Source organism: Oxyura jamaicensis, chromosome 3 (assembly GCF_011077185.1).
Source record: "Oxyura jamaicensis isolate SHBP4307 breed ruddy duck chromosome 3, BPBGC_Ojam_1.0, whole genome shotgun sequence".
NCBI classification, from domain to species: Eukaryota; Metazoa; Chordata; class Aves; order Anseriformes; family Anatidae; genus Oxyura; species Oxyura jamaicensis.
Genome location: NC_048895.1, coordinates 30,973,650 through 30,994,384, shown reverse-complemented (window position 1 = coordinate 30,994,384; position 20,735 = coordinate 30,973,650). Strand labels below are relative to the sequence as shown.

General features: G+C 38.1%; 2 protein-coding genes across 8 annotated transcripts in view; one reads left to right on the top strand and one right to left on the bottom strand.

Moving 5' to 3' along the window:
• Positions 1 to 126: 126 nt before the first annotated feature.
• On the bottom strand, positions 127 to 19,232 carry PREPL (prolyl endopeptidase like). 7 transcript variants are annotated; one of them, XM_035320707.1, is made up of 15 exons: positions 18,907 to 19,232; positions 17,995 to 18,225; positions 15,049 to 15,234; positions 14,488 to 14,629; positions 13,654 to 13,860; positions 12,312 to 12,435; positions 9,810 to 10,026; positions 7,934 to 8,119; positions 6,435 to 6,638; positions 5,517 to 5,692; positions 3,888 to 4,104; positions 3,539 to 3,688; positions 2,441 to 2,567; positions 1,966 to 2,048; positions 127 to 1,194 (listed from the first exon to the last, which is right to left on the bottom strand). In XM_035320707.1, exons 1-15 carry the CDS (start codon positions 19,195 to 19,197, stop codon positions 1,147 to 1,149), a joined length of 2,589 nt encoding a protein of 862 aa, XP_035176598.1. In that variant the 5' UTR covers positions 19,198 to 19,232; the 3' UTR covers positions 127 to 1,146. The 7 variants fall into 7 exon arrangements, with proteins under 7 accessions (XP_035176598.1, XP_035176600.1, XP_035176601.1 ...); XM_035320709.1 differs by having other exon boundaries at positions 13,654 to 13,857; XM_035320710.1 differs by having other exon boundaries at positions 14,488 to 14,554.
• The window catches only part of CAMKMT (calmodulin-lysine N-methyltransferase), a 216,923-nt gene continuing 215,351 nt past the window's right edge, over positions 19,164 to 20,735 (top strand). Inside the window, exon 1 of the mRNA XM_035320717.1 lies at positions 19,164 to 19,294. Coding sequence (XP_035176608.1) covers positions 19,196 to 19,294 — 99 coding nt within the window. The 5' untranslated portion in view covers positions 19,164 to 19,195. The remainder of the gene's footprint in view (positions 19,295 to 20,735) is intronic.

Sequence of the window (20,735 nt, the reverse complement as noted above, 5' to 3'; positions counted from 1 at the left end):
TGTGGAGACAAGTAAATGCCCTATAAGACTATCCTGTTTAAGAATGTGTGAAGAATAGGAACAGCTTCCTGGGTGCTACCCCTTACAGTTGCTGGTAGTGAAGCACTTCTGAGAATCTGGAGCCTGTGGCAGTTGACATTTTTATTTAGTTACTTATTTTTACATCTGTAGCTTTAGAATGAGCTTTACACAGGGATGGCTCTGTATTTGTTAATACAGGTAAAAGCAAGATAAATTAGTAGTACATAATGTTCTGATGGTTTACCTCTTCCCCTGTTCTCTCAGCTCTTAATAGCTCTGAATATGTACCATGTGTCTGTCTTACCAAACAATGAGTAGCACTCTTGTGTAAGACTGCCTTGCTCAGAAACTACGAAAGCTATGCATCAAGCTGCTCTGATGGGGGCATTCTTTTTGTTCTCTCCTCTGGAGAGACTCTTGCATCTCCTTCTGGGGCAGTCATTTGTGTTGTCTACTGGAGGGACTTTGGCACTTCCTTTACCGTACTAATTAAGGCCATTGCAAGATTTCAAATCTACTCAGCTGAAAGAGTTCTGCTACTTCTAAATCCCTATTCTTGAGAGTCCATTTTTTCTTTGTAGTCTGTTTGGCCCCACTGTATGATCAGCACTCTCTGGCTGCTGTGTAGCTGGGAAGGGCAATAATCATCATTACCTACAGCTGGGGATTCATTTTTACAAGAACTTTATTGAGACTTTTTAACCAAATACAGCTGTGCGGGAGAATTACTGCCTTGCGTAAAATCTGGTTGTAGAAGAGAGGTCTTAGATTAGAAATGCTGCCCGTAAAAAGTGCATAGCTTCATACCTTGGGCTTTCAGCACAAACTGTTTTGCACTACTGCTCTACTTGTATAGTGCTGTATGCTTTGCTTATAAAGAGAACTGTACATGAAAGCAGGTACTTCTGTACCATTTGGCAGGGGAGAAATTCAGTTTGTATGTTTGTAAAGCGATGTCACACCCAACTTTGCCTTTGAATTTCTGGTCTGCTTATGCTCACAGAGCAGGGATCCATCTGGAGAAGGTGTTCACTTTCATAGAAATAAAAAACTGACACGAAGTTCTTCAGGTAGTTGATGTGCTTATCAGCTATTTGCAGGATTTGATGTAATGTTGGAGGCATATCACATATCCTCAAGTTCTTTTTTCAGAAAAGCAAGCTGTCTTGCCACCTAAAGCAAGGAAAATATTTTATTATAAAATAATAAAACTCTTCATGCTATAAAGCTTCAGGTTGTTGTAGAGCTATTCCAATCTTCCTTTCCTATATTGATACTAAGCAAAACCTTGCCCTGAAACAAAATAAGGCTTTTTAGTCCAAAATTTAATTTTGGGAATAACTGCCACAATAAATAACACTTGCTAGGATTTGTGAAAATTAACAGCAATAAAATTTGTGATAGTCTGAGACACCAGTAACAATGCAGCAGGTCTTGGCAGTCTGTTGCTTTTAGCATACATACTTGCAGAAAGTGCAAAACCTTGAAACCTAATTGTAATAGCTTCTTTTGAGTGTATAGATCATGCATTCCAAAATATAAAAATCAAATCCATCATATATTTTACTCATGCGGAATATGTAAGTAAATTAAAAAAAAAACAAACATTATGGCTAAATTAAACTCTTAATACTGTATAGTGCAAGACTTTTCATGCTGGAACAATGTTTTGCACAACTTAGAACCTTTCATTCAAAGCTCCTGGCATATTACAGTGGGATTTTAACACTATTTTGAGGTTTAAGGCACAATGAGGTTCAATAATTGCACTCTGTTGTTGATTCCTTTCTGTAAATATTCAAGAGCAACCTTAATTTCAGCATTTTTTTTTATTTTAATACTTCAAACGTACATTCAAAGACTGCATGAACTACTGAGGTTGAAGTATTAATTGAGGAAAATCTCCACACTGTGTTATGGATGCATACAATAAAGGGAACATACCTCATTTAGTGAATCCTCCCAAGATGAGTCACAATGACTGCCATTTGCCTGGATGTCTAAGATGATATTAGGGATCCAATTTCCTGGAACAATGAAGCCAGCAATCACTTGACATTGAATGAACAAGGAAAGGTAAGTGTGGGATGAGAGGTGTTTAGGGATAAAATGTTACTCTACCTTCTGTTCTGAAATAATTTCTGTTATTCTTTAAGGGGGAAAAAAAGGATCATTTAGGGGCTTGCTGGATGAACTATATTTATGTTAACTAAGTATTTGAAAAATGTTTATATATTCAGTGTGTATGTTCTGTCTCTCTTTGGAAAGATGTGCTTTCTCTTTCTGAGCAAGAATGAATACTGGATTATATTGTACATATGAATTAATTTAAGGAGGAGTCAATCTATAATACTGAATTACATGACTACTAATATTCTGCTTTAGTTAAGTCCATGTATCTGTAATATTCTTATCTTACCTTTCTTTTTTGTTCTGCTGGCATGATCTAGTGCAGCCTTCCGAAGTTTCTGAATGTACCGTAGAACCCCTGTTAGTGGTATTCGCTGATCGTTTTCATATGCCGTTATAAAAACTGAAGGATAACACTGATTAAAAAAAACAAGGTTAGATACATGACAACTGATTTTCTATTCAACTGAGTGAGCACATTTTTCTCCATGTATCTCACTGTACTACTTGTTACGGTTCATCTAAAATGAACCATAAAATTACCTGTAGTTGAAAAAAACATTTTACTTTTATCAGTAAATGGAAAAAGTATTTTGGTCTGACAAATGACAAATTAATATTAGAGGATCATCTGCCTGCAATACGTAATCAAAAACAAAGGTAATCAAAAACATTGCCTCTGTGCTGTTAAAGGTCTGACGTGACTGCTTGCTGGTGATTACCACCCAAGGTGTCCCCCCGTCCTCCCCCCCCCCAGATAGTCATGGAATGGTACACCTTCAACAGAATAGGAATTGAGTTTTACTTTTGCAAACTTTTTTTATACTTAAAGTTGGTTTTATTTAGCAAGATTTTTTACAGAGCTATGTAACACAGGTAGCACTTCCTCAAATAAAGATTTCCTCTGACATAACCATGTCAAAGCAATAGCTCATTTTCCATTTCACTGTCTGCCTCTGAAGGATATTTAATTAGTGGAAAACACCTCCTTTCTGCTCTAGCAGAGTATGGAAAATGCAGTAAAACAGCAGAAACCCCCCCCAAAAGGAAGAATATGTTTTACATGTTGAGGTTTGTTAGATGATAGAGTATGTGGCAGTCCTATAACAAAAACAGCTTTTGAAATTTGTTATTTAGTGGAATGCATTTGGTTAATGCCAGTAGTCTCTGACTCAAATACTGCTAACATTATTACTGAAATAGCTTATATTTATCTTAATAGTTCATTTTAACACAAAGCAGCAGCTAAGTTTTAAAATGCTGGGATAGAAAGCTTTGAAAGGATAAAACATTATTTTTAATTTCAGTTATCCGTTCTTTATTATTTTTCCTATCAAGTGCTACATGTTTATTCTTGTAGTATTCCTCACAGAAAGGGTAGCTTTACCTGTGGCTTAATATTGTGGTAAGGACAGTAGCTTTTGATATACTTCATACATTTTTCATCTACTAATGGATTTCCCCATTCTTCTTGTTCTTCAATTGTCAGTGGGAGATCAGTTTTCATCATTGTATTTAGAACATCTACGAAAGGAGCCTTAAAAAATATGAAAAAAAAAGTTGGTAAACATGACACAGGACCTCAAATGCTCAAAGATAGAGGCTTTTTCAAATGAGGAATGTGATTTGGAATGTTTCAAATTCTGAAAGAGTTTTCTTAAAACAAGCTGTTTTTTTTGTTTGGGATTTTTGTTTAACATCATAACGAGTAAGATGTCTGCAGTACAGTACCTTACCTGTAAAACCATGGCTCTGATAAGTTCTGGATCGCTGTTGCACAGGGCTCCTGCAAGAACTCCTCCAGCACTGGCAGCTGCTAGTGCTGTGTATTTTGGCTGAGAAAATCCTAGTTCATGCAGCAGCATGATGCAAGCCTTAAGGTCATGGAGACCTTTGAGTTTGTTATCCTGACATCCATCTTTGTGCCAGCTATGGCCTAGCTCTCCTCCACCCCTGAAATTTAAAATAATTCCAGTTGGAGTTTTTTTGGAAAAGACTACAGAGCAAAGCTTCGGATAATAAAGGACAGCAGCAGCCACAGAATCACAAAAACATAGTTTGCCTTTCCAATTAACTTTCCTGTGTTCCTGTCTTTACTCTCCCTTATGGCTACAATACACAACATGCAAACAAAAAAAATCCTTGCATGATTTGTGAAAATGTAACAGCATAAGGGTGTTCTGTGTCCTTGTGTTCTAGAACTTGCAGAAAAAGCATTGTAGGAAGTGTTATTGTCCAAGTAGCCAGTACAAAATCAAATACTGATATTATCTTTTTATACAGGAAATGATTAAAATAGTAACTAAAACATTTTCTATTCTTATATTGCTATCACTAGATTTATTAACAAGAGTGAAAGAGTATTTCCTAGCTCCATGCCAAGATGCTCAGGATTTCTTTTGTGCAGCTTAAAATTTGAGACTGTCAGTAAGTTTTTCTTTCTGTGAATTTCAAATACTACAGGAAATGATGTTTTTTTTTTTTTTTTTTTTTTTTTAGTACTCACAGATATTTTAAACTAAATTTACTTGTATTCCTTTATATACAACCACAAATTTAGTTGTAAACTACCTAAAGTTTCCTTATTCAGGTTTTGAGTTTAAAATCAATCAAATGATTTGTCTGACAAAATTCTTCATCTTTGGTACTCTCTAGGGTTGACTTGCACTGTGAGATACAGGGATACTTACAGGGAGGAAGAACTATGCAGTACTGAATATATTTGTTTGCTGAATTTGTTTTGGAACTATTATTTCTAACATGTTCATTCTCCCCCTTCCTTCCCCTCCTTAAAGTGATACTTTTATTACCTTTCTTTACCTACTGAACTATCTCAACAAAATGTGAAGTCTGTTGCATATAGTGGTTTTATAAAACTAGTTTGTTTGTAGTTAAACTGAAGACAGAAGATTTAGTCAACAGAAGAACAGAGGCAACTTAAATGTTTAGTTGTTGCTGAAGAAAGGCAAATTGTTTTCAGAAGGCACACACTCAATATTAGTACACAATACCCACAAAAAAAAGAGGGCAGTAACATATCACTGCTTTCTGAATGTGTTATCAAATATTTTTGAGCAAAGATGAGTTGAAAAGTAATGAAGCTTCAAAACGATTAAAAATTATACACAATCATACTGTTGATTTAACCTGAATACAGTATGTAGTCGTAAAAGTCTATTTTCTTCCCATAGCAATTTTTTTTTAAATACGGCTTTTAAAAATTCTAAAGAGATGGAGGTGAAAAGCAGGAAGACTTAGATATAGCTAATTGGAGAAAAAACTTCTCTACCTCTTCAGTTGCACATCAAGAAATATCTGTATTGCCCAGAAACGAAAATCTTACTTCCATGCTATATTTGACTTACCTAACGTGGCAATATGCTAATATCCAACCCTCTTCAATTAACAACAGCTTCTCTTCTTTAAAGCTCATGTTCAAATCTATGCCATAAGCTCCATATACATGAACTAGAAGTGGTTTCCTGTGTAGCTCTTTAGAATTCATATTATGAAAAACTGTAATTGGCACCAAAGTTTCATCCTGGAAATGAAGGAGTATTTTACAATAAAGGACATTTCAGAAATCTCAATGACACATGGCAATGAAAACTTCAATTATTTATTTTAAAATGTGTTTTTTTTTTGATTACAGTAATTTTTTTCACTTAGATTGTACAAAGCACTCTTGAAAAATAAAGCAAGAGACCGAACCTCTGCTGTGTAGGCTTATGGATGCAGAATATAAAATTCATTTAAGTGCAACACCTGAGGAGTTTTTAAACTATCAAAGTACCCAAGTCGTCCTTCCCTCTTTAACACCAAGAATATCTATGATTAACTAAATAGTTTACCACTTACTGCAGCACAAACTCTTTATTAACATCACCAATTTTTTAAACGCAGGCTGTTAAAACTCTCTCAATCTACACAGTGTAGATGGTTGCGGGGTGTCCTTTTCAAATGCTGGCATATTTTTCTCATTTATCATAGAGAACGTGATGCCATACATCAACTAGGGAGTCTTAAGTTACACTGTACTAAGATTCTTGACTCATCGTGTACTGTTATCTCCTCTAGCATACCCAGATCAATGGAAAAATCTTATCACGACTCTTTCTTGTTCTTCTCTACAGTACTGAAGAAAACACCCACTGGTAAGTAAGTATAGCACCAAATGCTCTTTTACATTTTTAATCTCTATTCCCTGCCAAATGCATTTTCTACAAAAGGGTGGGGAGGAAGGGAAGAATAAAGGGAATGGGAAAAGGACTGAAAAATCTTACCTTGCTTTTAGCTAGTAAACGTGTAGTGTGACAGTTGGTAATAATTGGTACCTCTTGCACAGCTTGTTCAATGAGATTATTTTCTTTAAATGAATATGCAAAACGCTTAGGGGGGTGTACTGGGGAGGTGAGCTGAAAATAGCAAGTGCTGGTGGTATGTTCAGGATGGGATTCCAATTCAAATGCACAGGCCCACGCAGGCAGCTGAGAAAACACAGCATTTCAAGTGAGACCCTTACGCTTCTTCTATAAATTCTGCTTAGTGTGTCCTTCAGAGGATTTTGAATAGCAAGCTAATTATCTTCAGTTTTTACGTAGCACAATCTTTATTTCTTTTAAATTCAGTAATATAACAGCCGTAAAGTGAGAGCCTTCGGTAAACTTTTCACCGAGGGCCATTGGATGAAGTTTGTTAATGAAATAGAAAAATAAATCCAAATTAAAATCCAGTTTGAAATGAGCATTAGTGCAGATTTTTAAAAATTAAAACATTCTTTGAAATGGTTCTGCATTGTTTTTAATTTTTAGATCCTCTTTCCCCTCTGATTTCCAGTCGTACTTCACCATGTTACACAGCCAAGTCCATGTCAGTTGTTAGGCTTTTGCTGTGAGTTAGCTCAGTAATGCTAAGCCACTGAAAACCCCTGCCTCTTAACTTTGTTCTTAGTGCCAGCCATTGTGAAGAACAAAACCTTTTCCTGGCACATTTACCCTCAGACACTTACTGCTATTGTATTTAAGATTTTTAACTCCACTAAGAATAAAAGAAATCAAGATTCATTCTTTGAGAGCAGCGGGGACATAGTCAAACTCTCTGCCAGGCCACTGCTTACTTGAGTTAGCTTGCTAGAGACTTCTAAAATGGCAGCTAAAGTCAAAGTTCTCCTGAGTAACTGCAGACCCTCTCTGAATAAATAAATTAACTAAGACCATTTTCAAAAACGAAAGGTTTCAGAGACCATAAAGTATGCTTTGTAGAAAACCTCTTATCTGTAGCAGTTTTATAGAACCCAGTACTGGTAGCTTGTTGCAATAAACTTGCAAGTTCTTCAGACAGTATTTTTCAGGCAAACAAATCAAATATTTCAGCTAAATGGTCTCCAGACACCATGGTTTTTAATTAAGTCACCATATTTGTATTCTGCAAGTATTTAGCAACAACTAGAGAAAGGAAGAAATTCCCATTTATTATGGGACAGCAACCCTATCTGTCTTCTGAATGTTCTGATCTTTCTTCTCAGGGAGGTTCAGGCTTACTTCCTTGCACAGGCTGATGACTGTAACCACAAATATGCCCAGTAAAAGTTATTTGCTTTATAATCTCATATAATTTTTTTTTCCTTTATAATCTTTTATGTAAAGAATTAAATTGATCCTGTGCGATGTGCTCCGGGTGGCCCTGGACTAGATGATCTGCAGAAGTCCCTTTCTATTTCAACCATTCTGTGATCAAGTACTGCTGGAAAAAGACCAAGTTGCCCGAGGAAGCTAAAACTTACCTTTATTGATTGAACTGAATGTGAAACAAGAGAGATCACATTTAAGTAGAGATGACCGGCATTCTGCAGGAACAAAATACAGTGATCACTGAACATCTCCAAGTCTATTAGCTTGTTTTTCTCTTCCAGTGCATAAACTAGCTGCCAGTTCTCCATGCTACTGGAACCTACTGGTGCCTTCATCAACTGTAAACACAAAATACAGCCTTGTATTACTGAGATATAGTAAGAGGTATGAGAAGTACAGACATACAGCTGATCTTGGGCAACATTTTAATTGCAAAAGATTTTTTTTTCTTCATGACTAAAACCGGAGGGTTTTAAATTTGCTTTACTTGGGCAGAATGGAAAAACAATTCAGTAACTGCATACATATCGAAAGCAAGAGAGATCTGTGTGACAGATGGCACTTATTTTTTACAACCCCATTTGCAATTGAACTATGTTGCTTTAAGACACTTGGGTTGGGTGAGTACACTGGAAGGGAGAGGGCAGGGTAGGGGTTTTCCATGAAGGTTGCTTCTGCTGCCTATTAATCTAAGCAGGCAGTCTCTCTGTTTAAAACTCAGTTTTTCATCTCCTTATGCTGTGGTTCTCTTACTTCCTCTGCTTATCATACCTGACGTCTCTCCTGACGTGCCCTTCCAAACAAACTTTGCTGAAAGTGAGCTTGGGAGCAAGGACTGGCTCTTCACAGACACAGCAGGCAGGGCAGAAGTTGTTTTTTGCTTCTTTAAATACGGGGGGGGGGGGGAATCTCATAAGAACTGCAGTTAATTATTGTTGGTTATACCTACTGAAACCTATCCCTTTCAAGTTTCTATCCCTTTCAAGTTTAAAATGTCTCTTAATTGTCCTTGGGGAGGTCACCTGACAGCTCCATAGGTTTATACTATGGAGGTGAAAAGGCTAAATCCAGTCTGCTGTAATACTGCCTTTTCCACTCCTTCCTATGAGTTCCCACTGCTTGCTTTGTACCGGCACAACTACTGCTAATTAAACCCAAGTGGTGAGCTTGTTCAACTAGCTGATCCAGCATAAACCAACCTTATTAAACAAGGAAAAAAAATAAAATTAAATTAAACAGAACTGGCTCAGCCTCCAGTCACAGGGGTGTTAAAATTTTTGTAGGGAAAATAGCATCATAGCAAGCTGTTTTTCTTTTCCTTAGTAAAGGGTTTTGTTTCAATGGGAAATTTAAAAAATGTATATATATATATATATATATATATATATGTATGTACTTGATATACTTTTATATACTACAATGTATACACTTGATTTAGTACACAAAAATGGGGAAGTTGGGTGGTGTTGATGGAAGGTCACTGTTCCCTGTCTGGTAGTCAGCACTTCCTAGCAGTGCACTACGTACAGGAGGACAAGATGCTGCCACCTGAGCAGCAAGGCATTTCCTCTAAGTAAGCAGTATAGTCTTAGCTATCAAGGAAAAGCTGCCACTTGAAACATTTTAATGTGACTAGGAAAACTGATATGAATAGAAGTAAGTTTATGGAACAATTTGTATCTAAATACATTTGCAAAAGGAAGTTAAAATCTTGTTAAGGGCTTTCAGTGTGTCCACTAGCAAATCAGTTGGTTATTGAGATAAACTTAAGTTTTAATAGAGGGCAAATAGCTGGTAAAACACGCTCATTTCTTAATGTTTCCAAAGAACTTAAGAGTGAAATCAGCATGCTACAGGCAAGACTCACATAGTACTGTAGTTTTTGAATTCATGCAGCAATCTTTGTAATTCTCTTGAATTATTTTAGTAAGCTGTGAAGCACAGAGTTAAAACCCAGCTTTACTATTTCTATGATCTGCAACAGGTGTCTGAATTAATCTTACAACTCTTACTATTGGTTAAGATTACCTTATATTCTGCAGGTTCTCCATATGTAGTAAGAATATACAACTCATCATTTCTGTGCTCAATGTGGTAAATGACACCTTTTGTTCGTGCTTGTACGAGAACAGGTAACTTAAAAGGATGTCTACAGTCAACCAGCCAAACTTCTGAGGTTGTCTTGCTATTGCTGTTGATAGTGAGAAAACGCCTATCTTTCGTGCAGTATATGTCCACAAAAAATCTGTAAGCAATAATAATAATAAAAAAAGCTTCAGCCTGATTAGTAATCAAAAACCACATCAGTTAATCCAGAATCATGGGCTTCCTGCTACAAGGTAAGAAAGGGCATGCCTGTAAGTAGGCTGGAGAAATTCCAGACTACTTGGTTCCAAACCCACTTCTGCTGCATTTATTTCAGCATTCAAAACCCAACAATTTTGTGTGTGGTACCTGAAGTCTGCAGGGAAAGCAGTTCAGTTATTCCCCAAATTAATCCAGGTTTTTGCATCAGTCAGATGGATTGGAAGGTCACAGATATATATGCTTTAAAGTTCATGCAGAACCTATAAATTTGTATTGAGCTAGTGACCTTATTTCAGAAAAGAAAGTTCTAAAGAAAAATTTAAATTAATAAAGGACATCAAGTGTGAACAGCGAAGTAGGAGCTTTTATAAAGATAAATTGATAAAAAGCCTGTTACTGATTTAACTTTCCCCAAAGTAAGACAAGAAAACTTGAAAAAAAAAAAACAAAAAACAACAGCACAGAGGCCTGTATAAGACAAGACGGACAGTGTTGAAGTGATAAAGCTGGAAAATAGGAACTGTTTAGCAACTCTCTACTGGTTTGAATGCTTCTAAAATGTAGAAACAGGAAATAATGTTAACCAGTGGTTACACACTAATATTGAACAAGTTCAGGCTTTAAGTCAGATTCAAATTTCTAAATACGTCTTAAAAATTAATTGAAATGTCACAGCTTGGGACCTAAGAGTTTTTGTTGTTTTGAAGCTTTAAGACAGGATGGTTCTACACAAAGTGCCTCCAACACACAGCTCCAGATGATTTCATGAAGAAACTGCAGGGTTGAGGACTGTAATCTGCATTATACAAATCAGATGCAAGACTGCAATAATGAACCTTCGAGACTTCAAAATATTTGAATGGTGAAAGACAGGAAGCTTTGGATAGCATTTTCAGTGCCTTTAATTATTTGCAGGTGGAGAAATTCCTTTTTTTTTTTTTGGTACAATTGTTTTGCCTAATTGCACCCTCTTGATGTTTTTAGGAGGACAGAGACAGCAGGGGTTCTTAAGTCTGCAAGGAATCAGCCTCCTGGCTCTCTAATCCACACAAATTTGGCAAGTGTGGCGCTGCATTCAGTAGGAAGTCCAACAGTCTGGCTCTGCTGACCTTACCTCTAAGAGAGTCAAGCTGAAATGCAGGTTACAGTTCTCCCCGAGGTCTCTGGCTTTCATATCACATATGAAGCACATATCTAGCTTTTTTTTTTTTTTTTAAGGAAGTCAAGCTAACATCAGCTTCTACAAAAACATCTGATTGCAAGTAAAAGAGTTGGTGACATGTATAACTGAACTGCTCAGCAGGAATGCAAAAGACTGTCTTGCCCTCCTCCACAAACAAGTCTGTTCAGTCATGAGCTGCACTAGCACATGAACCTTTAGAGTAAGTTTCTAGTAGATTTACTGTAATGACTACGACCTTCAGAATTATGCCAACAGTTTCCCTGTGGGGACATATCAAGTCAGTGCAGCTTGATTTTAAAATAATATGCAATAACTACAGCTGGAATAAAAAGATCTGATTTACTCCATCTCTATCGCAGATTTTTTTTTCCAGATGAATGTATAGTTGAAATTTCTTTACTGAATATGTTACTTGAATTAATAATACTTACAAACATGTATAGTATGCTGTACAAATCTGTTATTTTAATGCTACTTGGCCAAAAAACTAGTTTTGCACTCAATTCAGCAAGAGCCCTCTTGTCTTCCTAAGCCACTGCTTAAAGAAAGGTTATTGAGAGGGTATTCAGTCAACAATAGTTCTCTCTCTGGGCACGCTGTAATGATTTTGCTCATCCATTACCCAGAGCAAGGATTAGCCTGAACTTCTATGTTTTTTAAAAGATGTATCAGACATCAATAGCAGAGAAAACAAAATGAAACCCCCAGCCTGATTTATCCTGTATGAAACTGTCACACATTCATTAAAGGACACCCTGACCCAAGACTGACCTTGACATTTATAGTCTTAGCTGAACTCGTGAGGTAACAGAGAAAAGTTAAATCGCTGCTGATCACGTATCAAGAGAAGAAAGTACATTCTCAGACTGTATATGGCACTACTGAACAGAACGTATATGTCACAGCAGAACAGAACTTAAAAATGCCTTCTACCATTTGAAGTGAGGTATGGAATAACTTGTTTTCCAAACCAGTTGCATTTTACTTATTAAATACTCTAGAATATGCAAAGGACTTATTTTATTTTAGATGGGTATTACCTTGCATCTTGTTCTGTATAAACCAGCTCAGTATGTTTCTGTTTAGTGAAAGTGGTCATAAACACATTCTGGCATTTAAGGTTCTTCTCACTTGTGTAATACAAAACATCATTTGTAACCCATTCTGGAAAAAAGACAAATGCATATCAAACTGGGAACAGTACATACTGTTACTGAGAGAAAATAGAGCTCCATGAACATTCTGAAAAAAGTGGGTTTCAACTGATGTGGAACTGAGGACAAGACTTCTACATTCCAGAGGATGGGATATGTCACAAAAATATTTTTCCATGTTTTCTTTGAATGCCACATATCTCATAACATATGTGAGGGGAAAAAAGAACACAGAAACAAAACAGGGCCCAGGAAGAGGAAGCTCTTGATGATGTCAGGGTCCTGGAGGTAACAGGAAAATAGGAGATATGTGGAAGTTTAAAGCTGCACAGGGAAGCAGAAATTTAAGTAGTCAGCAAGACAATAGAGGATATGAGCTCTGCACCATTGCATGCAACTGTAGGGAAAGCATTTAGAGAAAAGTGATGATGTATATGTTCCATGAGTACTCCTGAGATAAGGATACTCTAGTTTTCTGTGCTTGCATATGTGGTAATAACCTAGAGTGGTAAATTCTTGCCCTGTCCAGGCAAACTGCTTAATGCACTACATATCCTTGATGACATCTACCAAACTCCGAAATACAAGCTGTGGAACACTGTATGCATTCTGTTGCGCTCTTTTTGCTATATTCTTTAATGTGCTATATAAAAAAATGAAAGATTTCTGTTTCACTTAGGTTTACTTCTGCATGTTTTTAAGAGCAATGTAAAACTCCCTCACCTATGCTGAAAGAATTGACTAACTGAATTCATTGGGCTCTGAATGGTGACCCACATCCTGAAGTCTGCCTGAAATTCCAGCCAACACTTAGTATTTGCCTACTTTTAAGCTAAGTGTTTACAGCTATCGGTGATTTCAGTTCTATACCTACATTTCTCAAAAAGATCCTTATATTGCAGTTATGTCAGTAAATTTTTAAAGAAGCATACTGAATTCAGTAAAAAGAATGATATGCATGAGTGTTCAAACATGTATAAATGCTTGCTTTTATAAAGAAGGAAAACTTGCATCATGAAAGGATTCACTCACTCATATCAAATAACTTGTAATTTTGCAGTGTGGAGGAACACATCTCTCAAATAAGAAATAGTTCAACAGCTGTGAGGAAGTAACATTTTTAGATTTAATCCTTACTTTTTTAAAGCACTACTCCTATTATATGTAGACTAAGAAAAATGCTTTGAAAGTTGGTGTGATCTACAGGATATTTAAAAATACAGCTTACCAAAACTAAATATGTTTGGAATTACTTTTTCCACGACAGGGAAATCATCAAGTTTCATAACAACACAGGTTGCCTCTTCAGAATTTTCCCTTTTTAAGCTGGTAGCCATGTATCTCTGGTCTGGCGAAATTCTGATCCGTTGAATAAAGGCATCATAAAAGCCAAGATCTTCAGCACTGAATAAAATGTGAACATTTCCTTCATCTACTACATAAAAAATAATAAAATGCTTTAATTAAGGCACGTCAAAATGAACAGTATTTGTTGATACTTGTGTTTAATAAGCCTGCTTACAGTATTCACAAGCATACTACTGGAACCAAGTATCTTTTTTGTGCGATACCTGCAAATGCAATTTGTAAAAATAATAAAAAAAAAAAAGTACTGCCCTCCTCCCCTTCCCCAAAGTGTTGTTGGTATTACAACTATTTGAAAAGTAGAGATAATGGCATCTGGCAAATATATTAAATTTTAAAGGTCAGATACCTACAGTATGGGTGGTTTTACTAAATATAATCAGTAATTTTTTTTCATCCTCTTTGAAATAAAATAGGCCTTTTAAAAAACTTTAAATTAGGACTCTGAGAAGTGTTTTTTCTCTTTCCTTTCTAGAAACTTGCATCAGTTTCAGTATATGTTATTTCCTTACTCCTTTCATCTCACATTTTCAGAATCAGGATTTTAGAATTATTGATCAATTGTTAAAGAATGTTATAAAATACTTTTTAGATTTTTTTTAAAGAGCAATTAAGCCTTACTATAAGAAAAGTAGACTAATGATACATGCACAATTGTTTTAACAATAGTACCATGCTAGGAAAAGAAATCCCTTACCATCATCTGCTTTTGAAAGAAATATGCATCCATTCTCCTCAAAGTACACACTCTCGCCAACCTTAATCTGTTCAAATGCAAAACAAACTTGTTTCAAGTCCAACAGCCAGATTATCTCCTTAGAAAACCTAGATTCAGTGTTCTGTACAGCACAACTGTATGTAAATTAAAGAAAAGAGCACCTAACATGAAATAGGGGAAAGAAGGAATTCCATGCATCAGAAAGGTTCTTTCAAAGTTAGTGTACTTAAGCTACCTATGTGTGCTGTAAATTAGTGGCTAAGATGACCTGTACCTGCTCTTTTAACTTACAATGTCTTATATTCTTTATCAAATATCAGAGCATTGTTGAACCTTTATTTGTCTTTGACTGTGGTGAAATTAAGGTCAAATACACTATCGTAACAAGACAAGCTGTTCTAAACAAATGCTGTTACTATCCACAACTATTCAGTAGTTGAAATTACCACCATAACCAGTGAAATAGCATTTTATAACACAAATAGCTTCACTGCCATTTGTACTCAACAACGGAAAATGTTTGTATTTTTTGCCACTTACCCGTGGGCTTTCCAAACTGAGTGTATACTTGTTGTGCAATTCTTCTATTTTTTTCTTAATTCTTTCTGCCATAGCTTTGTATCTTCCTGAAATTTCATTCCAGTTTTTCTGCTCTGACTTCAGGAGATCTGGTGTTGTTACAGATGCTAATTTTTTTCTTTTGCACGGGATTTCTGTCCCTTCCTGCTAAACAAGGAAAGAAAACAATGGCTATAAGCCAGCAATCTGTACTCCAATATGAATACACTAAGGCAATGATGATCTTTCCAGAGCTACAAGACCCACAAACCAACTTTGCATTATTACAATAGTACAAGCCATTAAAAAGAACAACCACAGCTGGAAGGATTCCTTCAATTCTTCCTGATCTTTTAGGGAGGCATTCTAAATGTACTCTACTTAACACATTTACTGAGGTCTTCTGTTCAAATTTAGGGTACTTTAATGTATTTCTTAACTGATTATATGTAAAGATGTTTGGTTTTGTTCTAAAACTAGTTTTCAGTTATCTTTACTAAATTCTTCTATTATTTTTTTCTTCTTCAGAAGTGTTTTTTTTTTTCATCTTTTTCCTTTCGTAATGTATCATTTCTTATTTCCTTTTCTACATAACAATGCCTCCATGCTGCGTATCCCTGTAGCTGGGAGTCCTAGCAGCTCGTTCAGGTTCTTCCCTCACCTTCTCTAAAGGCGTAGTCTGAATGTTCATAGGGAGCAGAGCGAGTGAAGCAGTGAACTGATAAGGGTTCTACAGCAATTTTTATCAGGAATAAGCTCACAGATCTGGTTTAGCACAGCCCATGAGCTGCTATATATTGCTACTGCATTGCCAACAAAGTTGTGTCTTTTGTAAAAACAATGTGTTAAAATTGCTAGAACAACACTTTCTTTTTGCTTACTGTAAAATGTCATTTAATCAAACTATGCTTAATAAGTATTACAGCATGCAACACTACATAGATCACACAAAGTAGCATTTTATAGCTTTCTATGTTATATGTTTCTAAACTTATAAAGCTGTATACACTAATAACCCATCCTTACTTTGCAGCAAGAACTGTTGGCTTGTTTCTGGCTTGTCCTCAAAAATGGTTGAGATCCGAAATGTGAATGTTAGCAGCGGCTCCTTCTCCTTTCAAAGGCTATATGTCTGCTTCAATTACTAAACTGCCCATGGACATAAACTGCATCATTCAGGAGAGCGTGAGTGTTTGCTACCAGTTCAGACCAACAGTCCCCCTGGCCTAGCATATCAAATCAGAAGCACATGTCAAACAAACTACAAAAGCTCTTAAAAAAGCTCTAGGGGAACTCTGTAATTAGTTAAGGTAAAGCAATTGCAGGATGTGTTAGTTGTACCACTCTCCCCCTGTAAGTAAAAAAATAATATTTTGAGAAAAGCAGTACCCCAAAGAAACACCATCTCCCAAAACAGATGTAAACAAATTCCCATAGCGGGCACAAACACTGACTTAAGGGCACAAACACTTGACCCTTAAAAATGGGTCAAGCACAGATGATATTCCCCAACACGTAATTCCTTCAGCCTTCAACTATGTTAGCTCAGGAATTTCCTGAGCTGAATGCGGTTTCTAGATATTTAAAAATACTTTTAACAGTCTCTTTCAAGTACATATATAATGTCCTCTTGGACATATGTAAAATTTTAGCCTCCACAACTCCTTTTGGCAAGTTCCACGGGTGTCTTTTATGAATCTTGCGATGATTCACTCTCCCTTTGTTTTGAACAGTTCCCATTATATTATACATTATATAATATTATATATTATATGGTGGCAACAGTATAGGCATATATCAGAGGAATTGTAGTACACGTGGGGAAAAATCTAGAGCAGCATCTAGGGAGATTTTTGAGGTTAGCAGGGAATCTCAGTGACAAACTGTTTGCAAACATTTTCTCCAAAGCAAACAGGCACAGCTTGCCTTCATGTGAAGGCCACCTGTTTGTCTCCTGGAAAGTGTTGCAGACCAGCATTTGAAACCATGTTAGTCAACTACCAATGAACAAACAAAACCACAGTTTCTCATCCATCAAGACTTCAAGTATGTGCCTTGAAACATTAGTATACACTGATGACACAGATATAGCAACATGTTACATTATGGTTAAAAATAAGAGGGTTACAACAAATACTTCAAACATGATCTCTGGGTCAACTTTGAAGAAACACTGTTAACTTGAACTACACATCCATCTGAAAATATGTCTAAGATAAAATAAACCAATGCAACAGTCTTTTAAAACGGCATTTATGGCATTTATGTGTTCGCATTGCATGTTAATCAGTTTACAGGTGGGCATACTGCAGTAAACTTATTTTTCTAATGCTGTTAGAAAATTCTTCATTAGAAACACAGGAGCAGAAGATCTGAAATTATTTCAGCCTGTTTTATGATTCTGTGTGATACCTTACCACTGATTTATACAATATGTATTTAGAGAAATAAAACTGTGCTTTTTAAAGTACAGTTTTTCAAATGTGAACATGATTGTGTGAAGTCATTATTGTATTTTAATATTACAATATGGTATAAACTGTGATTTACTGATCAGCATACAAAAGGCCAAGTTTTCCTGAGCCAGCTCATGGTTAGGCCTAGTGTCACCAGTTTGGACACTTGTCTCGATACTAGCTGATCTCCCCCCGACACTTTAATTGAATCTGTCTCAAAGATCCTTTCATTATTATTTTAAAAATTGCTACAGCAGGAAAGTCAACCCAAATGTAGCTGGACATCAAACCAGTACAGGAAGTTGAGCAGAAGCATGTGCCTTTCAACGTAAGTGAAATCCTAGTATTTATTCTTCTGCTTCAAACCCTTTAGGAAGAACATATTTCCTTGACTTTTGAAAACTATGGCTGGCTTCCTTAACAGATGCATCAAGATGGTTGTTGACATTAAGGTTGTACGTAAACTTCATACCTTGCAGGAAAGGAATCTCCATGGCAGGATACTTCCAGGTGGCACAGTGCTGTTGCGTGTGCTTCCTGGCCAGTCCAGGATGTGGCATTTTTTTGGTTTTAATTTACTATAGAGACATATTGTTTGAAGATGGTTGTCCTTAGAGCAGTATTTGACACTGAAGCTTAGCCCTCGGATAAAAGATTTTGCAGTCCAACACATGATGTCCAAAGCTTTTTTCTGGCAGTCACCCTGAAATTTACAAAAATCCCAAACTCCTGGTCACTTGCACTATGTGGAATATACGTGACATAAACTGAAGGTAAAACTCCATCTTTCAAAGACCAATTCATGAGGCAAATCAGACTGGAAGAGTAAAAGTTAAGCTGTTTCTTAACAGCTGATACATGCCACTCAGCTTGCACATTTTCCTGCCACACTGCTCCAAAGTGTGGGTCCAGGCAGCTGGAAATTTAGCTGTACTAGGGAGAGGAAGATGTAGCTGCGCAGCTGTTTAAATGCAGAGGAAGAAGAAACAAGTTTTCGGGAAGTTGGCTCCTCTCTACTTTAGAAGCATCACGTAACACCACAATCACTTTATCTCAGGCGGGCATCTGACGAAAATCAACCCACTCGCCAGGAACAGGAGAAATATCCCACCTATTTCACAGCCCGCGGCCCCTTTAGCCCCCGGCCGGCCCCGGACCCTCCCAGCCCCTCACGACAGCTGCGGCCGGGCCGTGGCACCCCGCAGCGCCCTCGTCCCGGTGGGACCGGCCCCGCTCCGCCGCAGCTGGGCTGCCCCGGGCTAAGATGGCTCCGGCTCCCGCACGGCACTGCCCGCAGTCAAGATGGCGGCCGGGCGCGCTTCAGCCAGCCGCTGACGGTAGCGTGGGAGCGCTCGTGTCGCTCGCGTTTCACTCGGGGTTTTACCCTCAGGGCGCTGGGGCTGCGGGAGAGCCCTTTTTGAGGTGTGTCCTCGCCCCCGCAGCCCGCCTGAGGAGCCGGGCATAGCGCAGCAGAAGCGCCGCGCCCCTCCCGGCCCCGCAGCGCTGTCCTAGGGAGCCGCAGGCACTGGGAACACGCTGCTGCCCTCAACAAAGATGGCCCCCCGCGTCTTCTCCCCCGAGCCCGGCCGGTCCTAGCACCCGCTGGAGGCTCGGCGGCAGATCTCCGCCGCCTACCTCTCGCCCTCCCAGCCCCGGGCGCTCCCTGGTGCTTCATGGCCGAGCCCGCCGGCTCCCCGTGCCGCCCCGCCGCGGGCAGGCGAGAAGCGACCGGTGAGGGAGCGGCGAGAGCCCGCTGGCGGCTACTCGGACAGGTAGGGGGAGCCCGCGGGCGGGGGGGAGCCGTGCTCCGGGATGGCGGCGGGGCTCTGAGGAAACCGCTCCCCGCCTTGCCCGGGGTGTGGGCGGCACGCTGAGGGTACTAGTTGGGATTCGGGGATTTTTGGGAAGGTAGTTTGGGATTTTTAGGTCGTGTTTTGACACTTGTCCAGCGACTTGGTTGTCACTGTTCTTAGTAAATTCCTGTCCGCTGACGCCCTGCCCCATGACTGTCACACAGCAGCACAGGGAAGCGGGGAGCGATTCAGCTGGGTGTGCTGAAAACTGTGTTTTACCTCATGGTGACCTGCCCAGCAGTGTGGCCCTGCCTGGAAGGGGCGATGGGTGGAAGATGCTGAGGAGAACGGAGCAGCAAGTGGTCACCCCAGTGCTCCTGGTGAAGAGCAGCCTGTCAGCCACAGCCTTTAATGTTTTCTTGAACCCTTTAAGAGAAGGGCGAGGCTGTACGTTGAAAATGATTCCTCTATAGATAAGCATATGCATGAAAACTTAAAGATCTCAATCTGTTTGTTTGTTGTTACTGGATGTGATGTTTATGTCCCTAACTTAAACACTTGGCCTCATGCAAATGGAGCCCATGGCGAGCTCTCCCTGTGGAGGCACAGTAGCGGCAGGTTCTTGACGTGTCATTTGGGTTTCTAAATTCTTGTTCAGCTGGACGAACTTCTCCTTTGTGATGCGCTAAAGCAATACGCTTTTATTTGTTTTCAGTCTATCACCTTTGGCATATCACTGTCCCTTAAAATCTTAAGGAACTTTTTATAACAATGGAATGGGTGTGTGGAGGTGTATGTAGGTGTCTGGGGAGAAGGTCTCTGTTTCTCCATCAGCTACATGCGTCTGTGACCTTTTCCTCTGCAGACTTTATTTATTTATTTATTTAATGTCCTCTAGCTTTTCTGTTGATTTTTATATGGTACAATGAGCAAGGATCAATTTAATCGTACTGGTACATCCAAAGTAAAAATCAGTTCTGTGCTCTTAACTATAGTGATGTTTAGGTCTATCTATGGACTGGAAGGAGGTATCAACCTGCCTTTATATCCATCTTTAAGGGAGCACTGTCAACCTGTTTCTTACAGAGCTTTTAAAAATGCTTTTCGTACTGCTTATAATAACACCTTACTTGAAATCAGTTCTGTGGTGTGTTTATATATTGAATGTGGTTTCATTCAGTGGGTACGCAAATGGATTTGCTATGGTAAGGATGCTTGAGTGCGTGCTCGCTGATTTAATTAAGAAAAAAGCCCTTTAATCAGGTATCCTATGAAGGTAGCGTAAGGAACTAGGGGTTTGCATAATTATCTGCTTTTTAAAAAAAAAAAAAATCAATAAAATGTTTTATATATACTGAGTTTGAAGTTTAGCAATATTTTTAAACTTCACTGATCAGAACCAAGGAAGATATTTTTAAAC

Coding starts and splice junctions, on each gene's coding strand:
- PREPL (XM_035320707.1), bottom strand. CDS start 19,197: ATGAAGCACCAGGGAGCGCCCGGGGCTGGGAGGGCGAGAGGTAGGCGG. Junction 12,436..13,653: donor TCCAAACATATTTAGTTTTG/GTAAGCTGTATT, acceptor TCTTTTTTCCAG/AATGGGTTACAAATGATGTT. Junction 2,049..2,440: donor CAGCAGAACAAAAAAGAAAG/GTAAGATAAGAA, acceptor TCATTGTTCCAG/GAAATTGGATCCCTAATATC.